Source organism: Cavia porcellus, unplaced genomic scaffold, assembly GCF_034190915.1.
Source record: "Cavia porcellus strain 051 isolate PalLab524CR breed Dunkin Hartley unplaced genomic scaffold, mCavPor4.1 scaffold_6, whole genome shotgun sequence".
Taxonomy (NCBI): Eukaryota; Metazoa; Chordata; class Mammalia; order Rodentia; family Caviidae; genus Cavia; species Cavia porcellus.
Genome location: NW_026947489.1, coordinates 2,181,292 through 2,196,797, shown reverse-complemented (window position 1 = coordinate 2,196,797; position 15,506 = coordinate 2,181,292). Strand labels below are relative to the sequence as shown.

General features: G+C 41.4%; 1 protein-coding gene across 4 annotated transcripts in view; it reads right to left on the bottom strand.

Annotated features, from left to right (window-relative positions):
- The window catches only part of Herc2 (HECT and RLD domain containing E3 ubiquitin protein ligase 2), a 177,980-nt gene that overhangs the window by 19,504 nt on the left and 142,970 nt on the right, over nt 1-15,506 (bottom strand). For all 4 annotated transcript variants that reach the window (XM_063249811.1, XM_063249813.1, XM_063249812.1 and 1 more), the window contains 7 exons: nt 15,222-15,337; nt 14,924-15,122; nt 10,433-10,647; nt 5,255-5,432; nt 3,323-3,484; nt 1,203-1,294; nt 886-1,025 (listed from right to left, as the gene is read on the bottom strand). In XM_063249811.1, the coding sequence (XP_063105881.1) occupies nt 886-1,025; nt 1,203-1,294; nt 3,323-3,484; nt 5,255-5,432; nt 10,433-10,647; nt 14,924-15,122; nt 15,222-15,337 (1,102 nt within the window). The remainder of the gene's footprint in view (nt 1-885; nt 1,026-1,202; nt 1,295-3,322; nt 3,485-5,254; nt 5,433-10,432; nt 10,648-14,923; nt 15,123-15,221; nt 15,338-15,506) is intronic.

The window sequence follows — 15,506 nt, the reverse complement described above, 5'->3', positions numbered from 1 at the left end:
CAGAGTTGACAAAGCGGACTACACCAATGACAAAGCTTTTACACAGCAAAGGAAATGGTAACTGACAAAGTGAAGACCTACGGAATGGGAGAAAATCTTTGCCAGCTACTCTTGACAGAGATCAATGCCAGAATATATCAGGAACTAAAAAATAACTTACAAAAAAACAATTAATCAAATTAATAATGGGCCAATGAACAGACACTTCTCAGAAGAAATACAAACAGCAGAACATACATTAAGTACATGAAAGTACTTCAACATCTTTAGCCATCAAGGAAATGCAAATCAAAACTGACATCCCATCTCACTCCAGTCAGGATGGCTATCACTGAGAATGTAAACAATAAATGTGCTGAGAATGCCTGGGGGACGGCAACATTACTACACTGTTGTGGAAATGTAAGTTATAATCATTAGAGAAATCAGTATGGAGGTTCCTGGAGAAACTCAAAATAGAGCTACCACTTGGTCCATCTGTATCATTTCTTGATATAGTCCTGAAAGACTCAGTCAGCAACTATAGGGACACCAGCATACTCATGTTTACTACAACCTATTTTTAATAGACTAATAATCCAGTGGACTGCAGGTTTCAGCAGAATCACAGTCTACCCAGCACAATGGAGACAGGCCCAGGACCCAGATCCCAGCTGAGGACCACGCTGTGGCCAGCTAAATTAGCTCTTTGCTTACACCCCCGTAATGGTTCACAGGTGTAACACCAGAGCTGAAGATAAAGGCCTAAACTCTGCCCACCAGATGGGCCCTCAGCACATAGCACAAGCCCCTAGAACAGTGCTCCCCTATTTACCACACAATCATGCCCAGACAGTCCTCACAGACTGACAGCCCTTAGTGCCAACATGCGGGGCTCACACGTACCATCCTCTGTGCAGCACACACAGTGCAAAGAGCCAGTGGCAATGGCAATGACTTTCTTCCCCTGAAGTCCTTGGACCTGTCGAGGTCTTCGAACGTGGTCATCAGATCCATGTCCCAGCCTGTGATAATCACCTTTGCCCCTGCACACAAAGAGAGGATATCTTGTCTCCACTTTGCCACTCTCCTGGTGTAAGCCCTAAATGCCTGGGTGCAAAAGAGCCTGCTGCAGAGAAGTTATGCTCCACTCTATGAAAAGGCAGTTAATATAGCTTTGATTAAAAATATGATTTGGGTGGGATTAAATGTGCGAATCTTACCAAGTATAAACAGCTCCAGATTTGGTAAGAGCGACAGAAAACTGGGACCCACATTCCACTTTAACCACTCCAAGGCCAGTGAGAGAATCAATCTAGAGAGAGAAAGGTCCAATTAGATGAACTCCATCAAGATCACTGCAGACTACTACAACCACACTGAGATTGCACTACATCCAATAGGAACTCTAAAAACCAGCACCCATAATACTACTTAGTAAAATTCAAAATCATACTGTACTTAACAAAGCACCCTCAGGAAGTGAACAGGGACAGCTGACAGATGGAAGGTATGCTGGCAACAGAACCCAGCACAGGGGAACACTTCACAAAGAAAGCTGCAATCTCCCCCAAGCCTGAAGTGGAGCACGTTTTCTGGTCCTCTCTCAGACCCTACGGTGCACAGGAAGGGGGCCACAGGTGACAGAGGAGGGATGGCTGAAGCACCTGGTCCAGTCAGCCGAAGTTACTGTGCCCTCAGCAGCAAAAGCCTGTCCTGCACCTCTACTCCAGTGTACCGAGAGCCCAACCCGTCACACCCCACACCTCACTTTCCTACATGTCACCTCTCCCTACCCAATCAACTGTGCTCCTGTTTTCTCTGTGCGTACCCTAATACTTTTGTCCTTGTGTTTAATTTCTTTTTTTTTTTCTTTAATTTTTTATCAGTTCCAGGGATTGAACTCACGACCACCTGCTTGCAAGGCAGGTGCTTATGCCGCTGAGCTAAACCCCCAGCCCCACCTTGTGTTTAATTTCAAACTTAAACTAAATACACTCTTAGTCTCTCCCCATCACCGGGCCCATCACCATGGCTGGTTATGTCCTCATCCAGCCCACGCAATGCTCAGTGTCTCAGTCTCTGAAAGTGTGAGGCCACCCTATCAAGTCTTCCTCAGCAAAGAAAGTACACACAGAACAATTTTTCATAAACATGGAAACCCTTGGTAATGTGATACCATATACCTGTACTAGATGAAAACGAAAGGGAAGCCACTAAACGTATCAATGGAACTAGAGATAGGAATTTTAATTTTATTTAAATTCAGCTGATTTAAATTTGTAGATACATGTGGCCAACACCTACTATACTGGCCCCTCTAAGGAAAACTAAAAGTTAGGCCAGCTCTTTGCCACTCAAGTGGTCCCTAAGCACACAGGGCTCTCTGCTTGGTGCCTGTAATCTAGGCTCTGGATCTCAACTATACTTGCAGCGCTCACACACTGTGCGTCAAACACATCAATTGTTTTCGTCTCAACCAGCCACCTACCAGGGCAAAATTCAGTCTGGCAAAGCTAACACATGGCCTAGGCAACTGGCCCATGTGGGACAATGCAATGAACCCTAACCCAAGCCTGCAGACTTGGGGTGCCACACAGCCTCTGCCCTTGGCTTCTTGTGGGGGCCGCTGGTCTTAGCTGGGATCTGGCAGGTCCCCTGGAAGCCTGTGTGCAGAGGTGGGGCTTGTGGAAGATGACGAGGCCATTCAGGGTGCTACCCTCATCATTAGACCAGCCCACTGGTGAATCCACAACTAAATGTGCTGGTAGGGACGAGGTGAGTCCCTGGAATTTAGCATTGGAGTGTACCTCCCTCCTGGCCTCTCCTTCCTCCCTCGGCTTCCTGGCCACTATGATGTGACCAGCTTTCCTCGGAGGCAAGCTCTTCTACCGCGTCATTTCTGACCACTTTTGACCATTTCTGACTTTAAGATACATGGTGAGCCAAAATAAACCTTCAGATATTCTGTCCCAGTGATAAGGAAGTGGCTAAGACACCTAGGCAGACACAACCCTTCCAGCAAGCTCCAGATGTGGCATGGCGTCTGTGTGCCACTGTAAACGGAAGTGACTTAGGACAACATGTTACCCTATTACTCCGGCAGGCAGGCCTACACGCTAAATAAAACCAGATGCTCTGCGGGATCCTAGGGGGCTGGTCATTACCCAGGAGGACCCACACAGTACTTAAAATGTCTTCATTCCTTCAGGCATCTGTCCACTTTTTACCTGACTGCCAAAATATTTTCTGCAAAGCAGATAAAGATGAAGTTAAAAAGTGCCAAGAAGCACACAGAGGGAAGAAGCAAAAGTGGATCCAAGGCTATGGAAACGGGAGATACCTTCATGGGCACTTTGCAGCCGTCACTGCCTCCTCTGCCAAGCTTGCCATAGTCTCCATCCCCCCAGGACCAGACAGTGTCGTCATCAGTGAGGCAGAGGGTCTGGGCATCACCACTCCCACAGGCAATGTCTACCACACGGTGGCCCTGCAGCACCTCCACCTTCGGAAGAAAGGGACCAGGGTTAGACAACCGCACCCAAAGAGCGTGTTTAAATGAAAGGCTTTGCAGCCTGCCACTCTTTCTTTGTGACTTAATCCTTTATAAAGAACCAGGCAATTTTAATAATCGTAAGAGACAAAACAGAAAACACTTTCTTCTATTTGATCTATACAACTCTAACTGTACGAACCAACACTGTACCATCTTGGAGGCTGCTCATTCACGCCTCTTATCAGCAAAGACAGCAAGGCTTCTAGAAGCCAAAGTATTTTCCAAGGTACAAGGTAGTATTTAACATTAAATTTATCTACTAGCTGGGATGGTGGTGCATGCTTGTAATTTCAGCACTCAGGGAGACTGAGGTAGGAGGATTCCAAATTCAAGCCCAGCATGGGCAACTTAGCAATTTAGTAAGACTGTCTCAAAATTAAAAATATGTAAAGGACTAGGGATGTAATCCAACAGAAAGAACCCTGGGTTCAAACACCAGGACTTCCCACACACAAAGTTAACTCTTGAACAACATGAGAGGAGTTTTTGAAAAACCACGTATAATTTTTGATTCCCAAAAAACTTAACTACCAATTCTCTGCTGGTTACCGGAAGCCTTACTGCAACAGTTCCAGCAGGGCAGCACAGCTACCCACACACTACTCACACACCCTTGACCAAGCAGACCGTCCTCCTCTCCCGGGTGGTTGTCCTCCCCAAGCGCACAGCTTCGGGAAGGACACACACGGAGCAGTAAAGGAAGGAAGGACACCTACCTAGCCAGCCAGATCAGCCCCATCCACCCTGGCAATCAAAGGGATGACAGATGTCATACAAACCCTCCTGACTATAATTTAAATGGTTAATGTGTTTTTACATCACACATATTTTATAAACAGTAAAAGATATGAGAGCCATGAGAGACTGACCACCTTTTACTATGAGATACAATTAAAAGGACAAATGAACTATGAACCTTGACAACACATGTTTGAAACAGATCCTCACTGTAATAGCAAAAGCTAACTATAAAATTATCACAGCAGTACAGTGCATACTACAGTCAATATCAGAGTCAGGACTGAATGCTCTATCTTGGTGTCTGTTTATACTTCTCTCCACCTCAAATGGCTCCATGAATAGTCTCAAAGTGTAAGTTTTTTGATAAATTGTAACTTTTTTTGCAGTGCTGGTGATCAAACCCAGGACACTAAACATTAACATGCTAAGCAAGTGCTCTATCACTGAGATACATCTGTGGCCCTAAATTTTTACTTTTCATAAAAGACTTGTCTACATTTCATGGCAGTAAATGATAGTAGAGACTCCTGTGTACCTGTATCTTATGCACTGATGACATCTTTTCTGTTTTTTTTTTTTTTTTTTTTGCTATGCCTAGGTTATATAGTTTTCCTGAGAACCATTTTTTAAATTCCAACCCATCACCCCCTAAAAAAGTTCTACAATTTAAGTGAACTCACACGATTCAAACTCATGTTGTCCAAGGGTTGAACTACAAACAAAAGGTTATTTCAAATACACCACATTTAAATGACCCATGGAAGGAACACATGCCAAGATGGTTTTTTATTTCCATCAGAAAGAACCCTACTTATAAATAATGAGTCTATGACCACAAGCCCCAAACTAGAAAGAATACAGAAGGAGGTGCACTTCTGATGGATGATCATGGCAGAGCCCCCACCAGCAGCCCGTTCAACACCACGAGCGAGCAGCCACTGAGACTGGCCTGGGCCTTCCCCTGCGGTCACTCCTCACCAGCTTCGGCTTCAATTGGTCCTCACTGTCGCTGTGCCCCAGGCGGCCGTACCGGCCCTTGCCCCATGTGTACAGGTCTCCAGCTGCTGTGACGCAGGCACTGTGGGCTCCACCTGCAGCCACGTCAACCACTTCAATTCCTCTCAGGGACTCGATGACACGAGGACGGTCGCATGGACTGCAAGAAAAGGCACCAACTCTAACTGAAAGGCACTTATACCCTTAAATACTTTTCACCATATTAAAAGGTTTCCTGTGTGTTACTCATTTAGTCGGCGCCCACCTCTTAACACACACTTTCCCAGCCAAGTAAATACCAAGCCAGCCCCTAAGGACGGGGCAGACCTGAACCCCAAATTTCCTACCTGAAAGGGTTATTTTAAAAACATCAAAGTCTAACATATTTACTATCAGGTCCTCTCCTGAAACAAAGATTCATTTACAAAGTTTTAAAGCATGAGCGTCACTAGTGTATGGTGTGACAAGCAGGCTCAATGAGCTTGATACTAAGTTTTGAAAACTCTGTACATTTTGGGCATCAAATTTAGTCAAATTATATAATTTAAGTATCTTCCTTTTTAATCTCTTCAAATACTTTTCAAAGAACAGTTCATCATTTTTATAAAATACCATTGGTCATATTTTTTTAAAAATGAATCATAGTTTGGAGTTCTATCTGAAAATCTTTGTCTGACCTAGGGGTACAATGGTCTTCTGTCATGTTTTCTTCTAGAAGTTTTTAAGTTTTAAATTTTACATTGATTACTATTATTCATTCTGACTTAATGTTTAGATATGGTACAAGAAGTAAATTCAAGCTCAGTTCTTACTGGTTTTTCACTTGTTCAAAACCACCATGAAAAAGGCTGTCTTTCCTCCAGTGAGCTGCTTCTGCCCTTGGGAAGTGCGTTACTGGAAGCTGCGCCATTGTTTCCCACAGCCATCTCACTAGTACTTGTGGCTCTGTTTCTGGACTCCCTGCTCTACTCCACTGCTCTATTTCTCTCCTATAGTACCAACACTAGATTGTCGTGGCTGCTGCAGCTTTAAATAAGGCTTTATGTCACACACACCTTTGCAGGTGCTGAGTCTAGACATCTGCAGATAACAAATTACAATGCTCAATCTTCTGATCCATGTACACTAATACTCCTCCATGATTGTAGATATGTTTTTTTAAGTACTGTCACTACCATTTTGTAGAGTTCTCTTTATGGGTCACCCCTATTATTTGAGTCAGAATTATCAATGAAAATTTCAAATATGAATGGACAGTATTATAAATGGTATTTTTAAGTTTTGCTTTCGGATTACACAGAAGTAAGTATTGAGACATACAGATGACTTATGTATGAATCATGCATCTGCAATCGTTAACCTAACATTAGTTCTAGTAGGTTTTTGGCGCTATATCCAATTCTCTACACAAATAACACTATCGGCAAATTAAAAAAAGCCGTAATTCTCTTTACAATCTGGACGCCTGCAGTACACACTGAATGGAAGCAGTGGCCACAGACATCCTTGTCTCTTCCAAAGTCTGACGCTACTTAAGTGAAAGGAAAGGTCAAGGTTTAACAGAGATGTCTTCATCAGGCTAAGGAAATACATTTCTATTCCTACACTGCTGAAGGACTGTATCAGAAAGTCAGAATCTGCAAAACGCTTTTCCCACTTTACCCACTGAAACACCGTGTGATTTGTTTTACACTGATTGATTTTTCAATGTTGAATCAAACCTGCAGTTTCCTGGCCACCCTGTATTACCCTTTTGTATACTGCTGGACTTGATTTCTAAGAATCAAGAATTTGCACAGCTATGCTCTTTGAAAAAGTTGGTCTGTATTTTCCTAATAATTGGGTTTGATTTTGAAAAAACAAAAATGTGGAGCTACCTTCAAATTAATCTGAGGGCATTCCCTCTTTTTCAATTTTCTGAGAGAACATGTATCTTTTTAGGAGTTTGTCCAATTCCTCTAAAAATTCAAGTCTGTCCGCACAAAGCTGTTATATTTTGTGACCTTTTAATATCTGCATGCTCTGTAATGATGAAAACTCCCATAATTTATAACATACTTTTTGTCAGTCTAAATGGAGGCTTTGCAAATTATATTTACCTCAAAGAATCAGATTTTATTCCTTTGATTTACTCTAACCTTTTTCGGTCTGCTTTGTCATGGACTCCTCCTCTAATATTTCTTATTCTCTTTCTACTGCTTACTTGGGTTTATCTGTCCTTCTTACAATAGTATCTTAAAGTGAGTGTTAAGGTCATGGTGTTTTCAGTTTTAAATATGTGCCTGAAAATCTGGGATATAGTTCAGTGGCACAAGCTGGCAAGCACAAGGTCCTGAGTTTGATTCCTGCTATGTCTGTATATATGTATGAATGACCCAATAAATAAATATTTTACCAGGCACTGTGATGCATGCCTGTAATCCCAGCACTTGGGAGGCTGAGGCAGGAGGATGGTCACCAAGGTCCAGGTCAGCTTGGGGCACACAGTAAGTTCAAGGCCAGTCTGAGCTTCACAGTGAAATTCTGCCTAAAAACTCAATTACGATAGTAGTAATAAGTGTTTCATATTCAAATTTACTGCTAGCTAATGCTTTCAGTGGATCTTACAAGTTTTTATATGCTATTTTCATTTTCACTGTTCAAAATTAATTCTAATTTATTCTGATCCATTTTTTGACCCATCAGTTTATTTTTAAGTTTTTTTCTAGAAGTGTTTATTGCTGATTCCTAATTTAATTCCCATGTGAAGAGAGAATGTACTTTGCCTAACTTGAATCTTTTTGGTGTACAAGATTTGCATTATGGTCCACATCACAGTTTACACTGCTAGACTTCCAGATACACAGGAAAGAATGTACTTTTAGCTTGCAGTGTTCTAAAAATGTTGAGATAGTTGATACAGATATTCAAAACTTCTACCCCTTACACACTTTTTTATCTATCTGTTTTATCAATTATGAAAAGGGAATTAAAATCTGACTTTTATTTTTTCCTTGCACTTGCAGCACTTTAAAAAATTTCATGTATTTGAAATGTTGAAATGAACATTTGTTTAACTCTCATGTCTCCTTGATTATAAGAGGCAGCACCATAATAAGCTGCCTTCTTATAATCCCTCTCAATATTCTTTTCTGTGTAACCTACTTTGTACGGCATTAACACAGGTATTCCAGTTTCTTTTAATTAGTGTTACTATGGCATATATTTTTTCATCTTTTTTATTTCGGTGCACCAGTATTTATACCTCTCTATTTAAAGCACTATCAGCAGAATCACTGCAGGCAACCTACTGATTGATTTTGTGTTTCCATTCTGGCAATCTGACTTCTGTGTTTACAGCATTTCATTTGATATTATTAATATATGTGGATTTCAATCCATGTTTGTTTTCTATTTGTTTTACCTGTTCTTAGCCACCTCCTCTCCTATCCTGCTTCCTCTTGGATTAACAGCTTACATATTAGGATTTTACTAACTCTGTTGTGCTATTTCAGTGGTTGCTCTGTGTGTGCAGCACACCATTAGCCTACAACAGCTTACTCTGTCCACTCCCCTCCCGCCCCAAACCACAGATGTTTTTCCAGACTATTTTCGCTATTTATTTTACCTTGGTGCTTTACTTCTTCCCCCAGTGTTTTTTCCATTTAGGGTCTGTAAGTTTCTTGAATATGTGAATGTAGTTTTCACCAATTTAGGAAGTTTTTCAGTCATTATTTCTTCTAACTCCCCACCCTATCTCCCTCCCTTGGGGACTCCAGCTGTGCTCACAGTAGGCCAGCTGAGGGTTCCCACAGTTCACTGGTGTCCCGCCCACCTGTGTGCACCTCCTCTCTGGGCATCACTCTGCACAGTGTCTACTGCGGTGCCTTCATGTTCTCTCCCACCAAGCACATGCCACCCACACTTTAAAGTTTGGATTTGGGTATTCATGTATTCTCCTGGCTCTACCTAACATGTTCAAGTTTCTTTCTAACTTCTTAAAGATTCAACATGTGGTTACAATACTTGTTTTAATAAAGTTATTAGCAACCACTGTATCATTTCTGAGTCACTTTCAATTAATTTTTCTTTTCATAGGAGTTGTGTTCTGTTTTTTTGTATGCTGGTAATTTTTTAATGCATATAGGTATTGTAAAGTTTACCTACTAGGAGACTGACTTGTTTAAAGTCACAAAAATATTCTTGAGCTTTGATTTCTGTAATATTTCATTTATGAACAATTGTGTCAGGTCATGTTTTTATGCTTTAGTGATGGTGACCATAGCAACAATGAATGTGTGTGAATATTTTCCCTAGGGTTAGGCAACATGGTTCTCAGCACTCTAAGGGCCTGAATTAGGAGCTTCATCTCATTTCCTAGCTGTGCTCTGGGGACTGTTCTAACCCTCTTGCGGAGTTTGTCCCTTGACCTCACACAGGTGTTACGGTATTTGGCTTTGCAGGTGTCTGAGTTTCTTCTGTCTTTGGCCAGCTCTCTCCCTTCTGGTGCTCTGCACTCCAGATGCACTGATGTCCCTGAACCTCCAGTCTGTCCCACTATGGAGCCTTTCAGGACCTGTGCTTCTTCATCCTGTGCTACCGCAAGTGCCCCTGGAAAACTGTCTGAACTAGTCGTCTGTTTCCCATTTCTCAGGGCACACTGTACTCTGCTGCCTGATACACAATGTCTTTAGAACTGTTTGTATTTTGTCTGTTTAGTTATTTCTAAGATTAAAAAAGGTCTCTGTTACTCTAACTTGGTTGGCAGTTGCTACTGATTTTTTTAAAACAAGTAGGTTTGGTTCGTTTATTTAGAAACTGGTATCATTTGTATACCTTTCCCCCCATGCTCCTGTGATTTCCTATGTATTTACAGTTTTAGTATCATGCATATCACACAAAATCTTAAATGCGAATTAATGGATCATTTGGGGAGAAGGACAAAGAAGCTTAGCTTAACATACATAAATAAAAAACTCAGCACTGACTTTTTCTTCTCCTAAAATAGTATTCATAGGCAAATCTACAGATGGAAATGTCAACCTGCTCCTGGCAAGTAAATCATTAGCATTACTTGAGTAATTATGTAAATGTTGTTCTGAAAAATAGGGTGCCAATATGTCAGACCAACATTTAAAAAAAAAGAAAATGTAATACTGACAATGTGCTTTCATACAGTACCTTCTGTTGCCATGCCCCAGCTTCCCGTCTTCTGCCTCACCCCAGGAGTAAACTTCCCCTTCTGAAGACAGGGCAAGGCAGTGCTTTCCTCCAGAGTTCACAGCCACCTTCTTAATGAACACGTGCTGAATGGACTCCAGCAGCGTTGGGGTAGACACTGACTCTGTTCCTCCAATCCCTAGTCTGCCACCAGCACCGTAGCCAGTGGCATACAGCTACAATGAGAAGGCAGGAGGGAGGCAACATCAGACTCTCATCTTAATATTCCTATGTTTAATAATTAACAGAGCTAATCAGTCCTCTAGCCTTCTTGGCAGGCAACTATTAAGATGAACCCAGCGTGTTCTACACCAAGCTGTATCTCTAGTCCTTTTTTACTTTTCATTCTCAAAGAGGGGACATTACACTGCCCCACCTGGCCTCGAGATTGCAGCCTCCTAAGTAGCTATGGTTACGGGTATGTGCCACCATATCCAACTTAGACATTTTACCATAGTGATTAGATTTAAAATGTTTAAGAATCACAAGAAAGTGCAAGACTGCACACACTGCTGTAACTGACTGAGTGTCCCCCACCACTGGAAAGTGGCGAGGCCAGTGGAAGGCCCCTGCAGGGAGCTGGGGGACTCTGCCCCATGGCTCACCTTCTTATTCCAGAAAGCAGTCTGCTTCACCACATGCCCTCTACCACTGCCATCTGGTACCCTGGAGGCCCTGAGCAATGGGTGTATCTGATCTTGAGGAGATCTAAACTATGATCCTAACCTTTTCTCTCAGAGGTAACTATCTCAGGAATTTCATTCCAGTGTCAGAAAGCTGACTAATATGCACATGCTCTACCAAAGCTCTAAAAATAAAAGAAAAGAATTACATGACTATTAGAAATTAAAAAATAAACTGAAATCCAAATCTCAGATTATTGAACAGCAAGACAATTAGTGATCTGAAAGACCAATCTAAAGAAATTACCCAGCATATACTGGAGAAAGACAAAGCCAAGAGGAAACACAAACAAAAGCTCTCCAAAATACAAAGGAAAAACCTTACTACTAAGATCAGTTATAAGTAAGATCACACAGAAAATCTGGAAGAAGCTAATATTTGAAAAAATAACATCTAAGCACCTATCAGAATTGTTAAGAGACAAATTCTGAGAGCACCCTGGCCAAAATAAATAAATAAAAACTTGACAAAAATAAAGAGAAACTAGTATCTAAACATACACACACACACAGTAGTGAAACTGTTCATCATCAAAGAAAGATTTTAAAAGCAGCCAAAGACTTTTCATTTGAGTAAACGTCAGTCTGACTGTTAATATCCCATCAATAACAATGGAAGCCAAAACACAAAATAAAACCTCTAACAGACTAACTGAAAATAATTGTCAACTGAAAATTTGACCACTAGAACAGGGGTGGGCAAGTTCAGAGCCCAAAGGCAAAATTAGGTTCCTTGTCTGTTCGACTGGAACAAGTTCGACTGGAACCAGCCACCTCTACTCAGGTACAGTGTGTACACAGTTGCTTTCACCACACAGCTCACAAAGCTGGAAACACTGTCATACCCTTCACCGAAAATGTTTGCCAATCCTACCCTAAAATGAGGAGAAAAGAAAGGTATTTTTAAGTATTTAAACAAAAATAACTACAGATTTAACCAACAAAAGAACCTTACTAAAGGATATTGAAAGAGATGTGCTTAAAAGTAAGAGAGAAAAGGGAGTGCAGAGATGTACGACAAGCAGTGAGCACATACGGATAGCATCTGTACACATCCGCGGGGAACATGGTCTCCATAAGGTGCCAGCAGCAGAACTGTCCGGGAGAGGGGACTAGGTCAGAGTCAACGGACAACAAAGGTAGTGCTTTTACTATCTGGGAGGAAGGTGAAAGAAATGCTAACTTCAGATTTTAAGTCTGCATGTTAAAACCGCCAGGGAAATTAACTGAAAGATAAAGAGAGATATACTTCAGCCCCCTTTTGAAGCTAACCCCACCTTTCCATGGTGGCAGGAGTGGGCCCTGAGCACAGTTCCCAGTGACCCCTGCCTCCAGGCCCGCAGCCCCCTCTCTGAACGTGGGCTGCACCTTAAAACTTGCTCCTAAGGAACACGGTATGTTACCAGTGGTGCAGCACCACTTCTGCTCAGAGCAGTCCAGGAGTTTCCATCCTGCTTCCACATTTTCCTCCCCGTCCTGTGCTTGTGCTGATGAAGGCAGCTGCCTGTTATGGGATGTTCTAATGGCTCATGGCAAAACCCAAGCCAAAGGAGGGATCAAGGCCACAGCCCAACAGTTCCCAAGAAATGACTCTTGCCCTGCACAGCCTTCAGATGACTACAGCCTGGTGAGAGACTGAGCTGGGGGACGAAGCTACTCTACCTCAAGAATCACAGAATAACTGTGAGATTCTGATCTTTTAAAGTTAAACAGATAACATAGTACCACAACTAGACAAGGTGTCTATAAGACAGGAACATTAGATGAAGATGTCTCATCCATGAATATGGATCTCCCCCAAATCCTAAGCAAAATATTCACAAATACAAACCAAAAATACATACAGCCTGATGAAGCTGAGTTTATCCAAAGAAGGCAAGCTTGTTTAATATGAGAAAATCCCTCACTAATTCACTTTATTAATCCACTAAAAGATATTTGTAAAGTAACATTTCAAAAACTGCAGGGTTTGATGAAAATCAGCACCTATTCACGAACATAAACATAAGGATATTCCTATTCATCCATTCATGCACAGAAATACCCTTCATCCAATAAAAACTGTGCAGACTGTCTCACCACTGTGCTTTGTGTCCCAACTCTACACCTCCCAACCAGCAAGACTCATCTCCTTTCACCCACCCAAAAGGAAGAGTGCATGAGTTAAACCAGGAAAAATGGAAACAAAACTTATTTGCAGATATGGCTCTCTCTAAATAAGTATTTTTAAAAACTTATAGCACATTAGAAAGAAAACAGATTTAACATAATAGTAGATAAAGATTGTGAGGAGAGGAGAAGCAGCAGCCAACAAGAAGCCAAGCCCCTCCTGTGAGTCAGCACCATGAGCAACTGCCAAGAGGACTCACAGCCCGTTCCTGTGAGTTAGCACCAGTCGCAGACTGTGGAGGAACAAGAAGCTAAAGCCCTCCCTCCCTCCCTTCCTTCTTTCCCTCCTTCCTGTGAGGTGGCACCAGGCACAGGCCGCTGGGAGAAGAACCAGATGAACCAGATGCCAGCCCCTTCTGGTGCATGGATAGAAGACAAGAACCAATGTCCGTCCATGTCCCCCCTGCCTGTAAGCAACCAGCTGATCTGAAATGCAGGCTGAGAGGAGAGCTACTGAGGTAAAATACAACTTTATGCTGTGGTGTTTAGGGTTTCACTGACTTTTCAGGCCCAAAGCCCACAATCTGATCATCTAGTCAGAGGACAACAATATGCAGTAGAGCATCTAGTGGGCCTTCCTTCTGAAGGTGGTGGCCATTGCCAGTTCCCTATTATCTTGTTTTAAAGTCTTGTGTCATTTTCATTGTTTTATTTGGTTGGGTTTTATTGTTTTGTCATGTTCGATTTTATTATGGTATGGGCAGCTATCACAAAGATAACGAGATATATTATGGTAGCCATTTTGGATTTACTATTATCTTGTTTTGAAGTCCTGTATTGCGTTTATTGTTTTGTCTTTATTGGTGCTATTCTGTTCTGTTTTGCTTGATTTTACAATGTGTGAGGGTATGAGCAGCTAATTTGAAGACAGTAAGAGGCATTACAGTAACCACTGCTGATTTCCTATTACCTTGTTTTGAAATCCTGTGTCACATTGTTTTGCTTTGATTGGCTTTATTCTCTTCAAAATAAAAATCATACACATACAAAACATCTATATAAAGCACCAGACCTAAAGTGCATACAGGCCAGAGATTTAGCTCAGCAGCAAAAGCGCCTGCCTGGCAAGCGCAAGGCTGTGAATTCGATCCCTGGTTTCAAAAAAATAAACAAATAAATAAAGTGCATTCAAAAACATCAGTTAGCTTTACACATCAACCTGTGTACTTTTTAAAAAGACAGCATTTACAAGCATTTTTTTTATTTTAAAGAGGGTAAAACTAAATGTAACAAAACAGAACGAAGTAGATCAGAAGAAAACAATGTAAGTGACACAGATTTCAAAGGAAGATAACAGGATATCTACCATAATGTCTTCTGTTTGAAAGAATACATCTTAATAATGATATGCAAACAAAAATTCCAAAGCTTTTGTATAAACGATGTACTTCAGAATAAAAAATATTTAAAATGAGGAACTACATCTAAAGATTATACAGAAATATTTAGAACTATAATTGCTTCCAGCAGTATCAAAAGTACTGTTAATTTGTGGTAGTACTTCAGCACATATCACTTACATGCACAAGAATCAAACAAAACACCTAGCCATAATTGTCTTGGTCTTTAAGACAGTCTCATACCAAAAATGTATCGTTACCTTGCCATCAGCTGTCACAGCAAAAAGTGTTTGTTCTCCTCCAATCAACTGTATGGGCCTGAGAGTTGCCAGAGCTTCACAAGGAGTGGGAACTTTAACTTTTGCACCTTCGATGCCTCCCAGCTGCCCCCTATGATTATGACCCCATCCATAAATGGTTCCACTACCACCAGCAGAAAGAGTCCAGTCATCTGGTCTCCTACAACAGACATTAAGAGAACACTGGACATCAGAAAGAACTGCGCATTCATCTCCTCCTTTCATACTCCACATTATTTCTTGTTTCTGATACAATTACCTGTTCATCCACTGCACAAGTTGTTCATCTTGCTCTCTTTTAAAAATGTCATGATTCTCATGGAGAACGTCCATGTTTTCACTGTCTGCCATTAACTCACGAATTTTTTTAGCCACCTAGAAAACATTATAATTAGATTATGAATCAAACATTTCTGTCCAGAATAAGACAAATAAATATTAAGAGGTGAAGATAGGAAGAATTCCTGCCTAGGCAATTATGAAGGGATGCCAACATTAACATTATGATTTTATATCTGCTAAGTAAAATCAGTATATTACATCA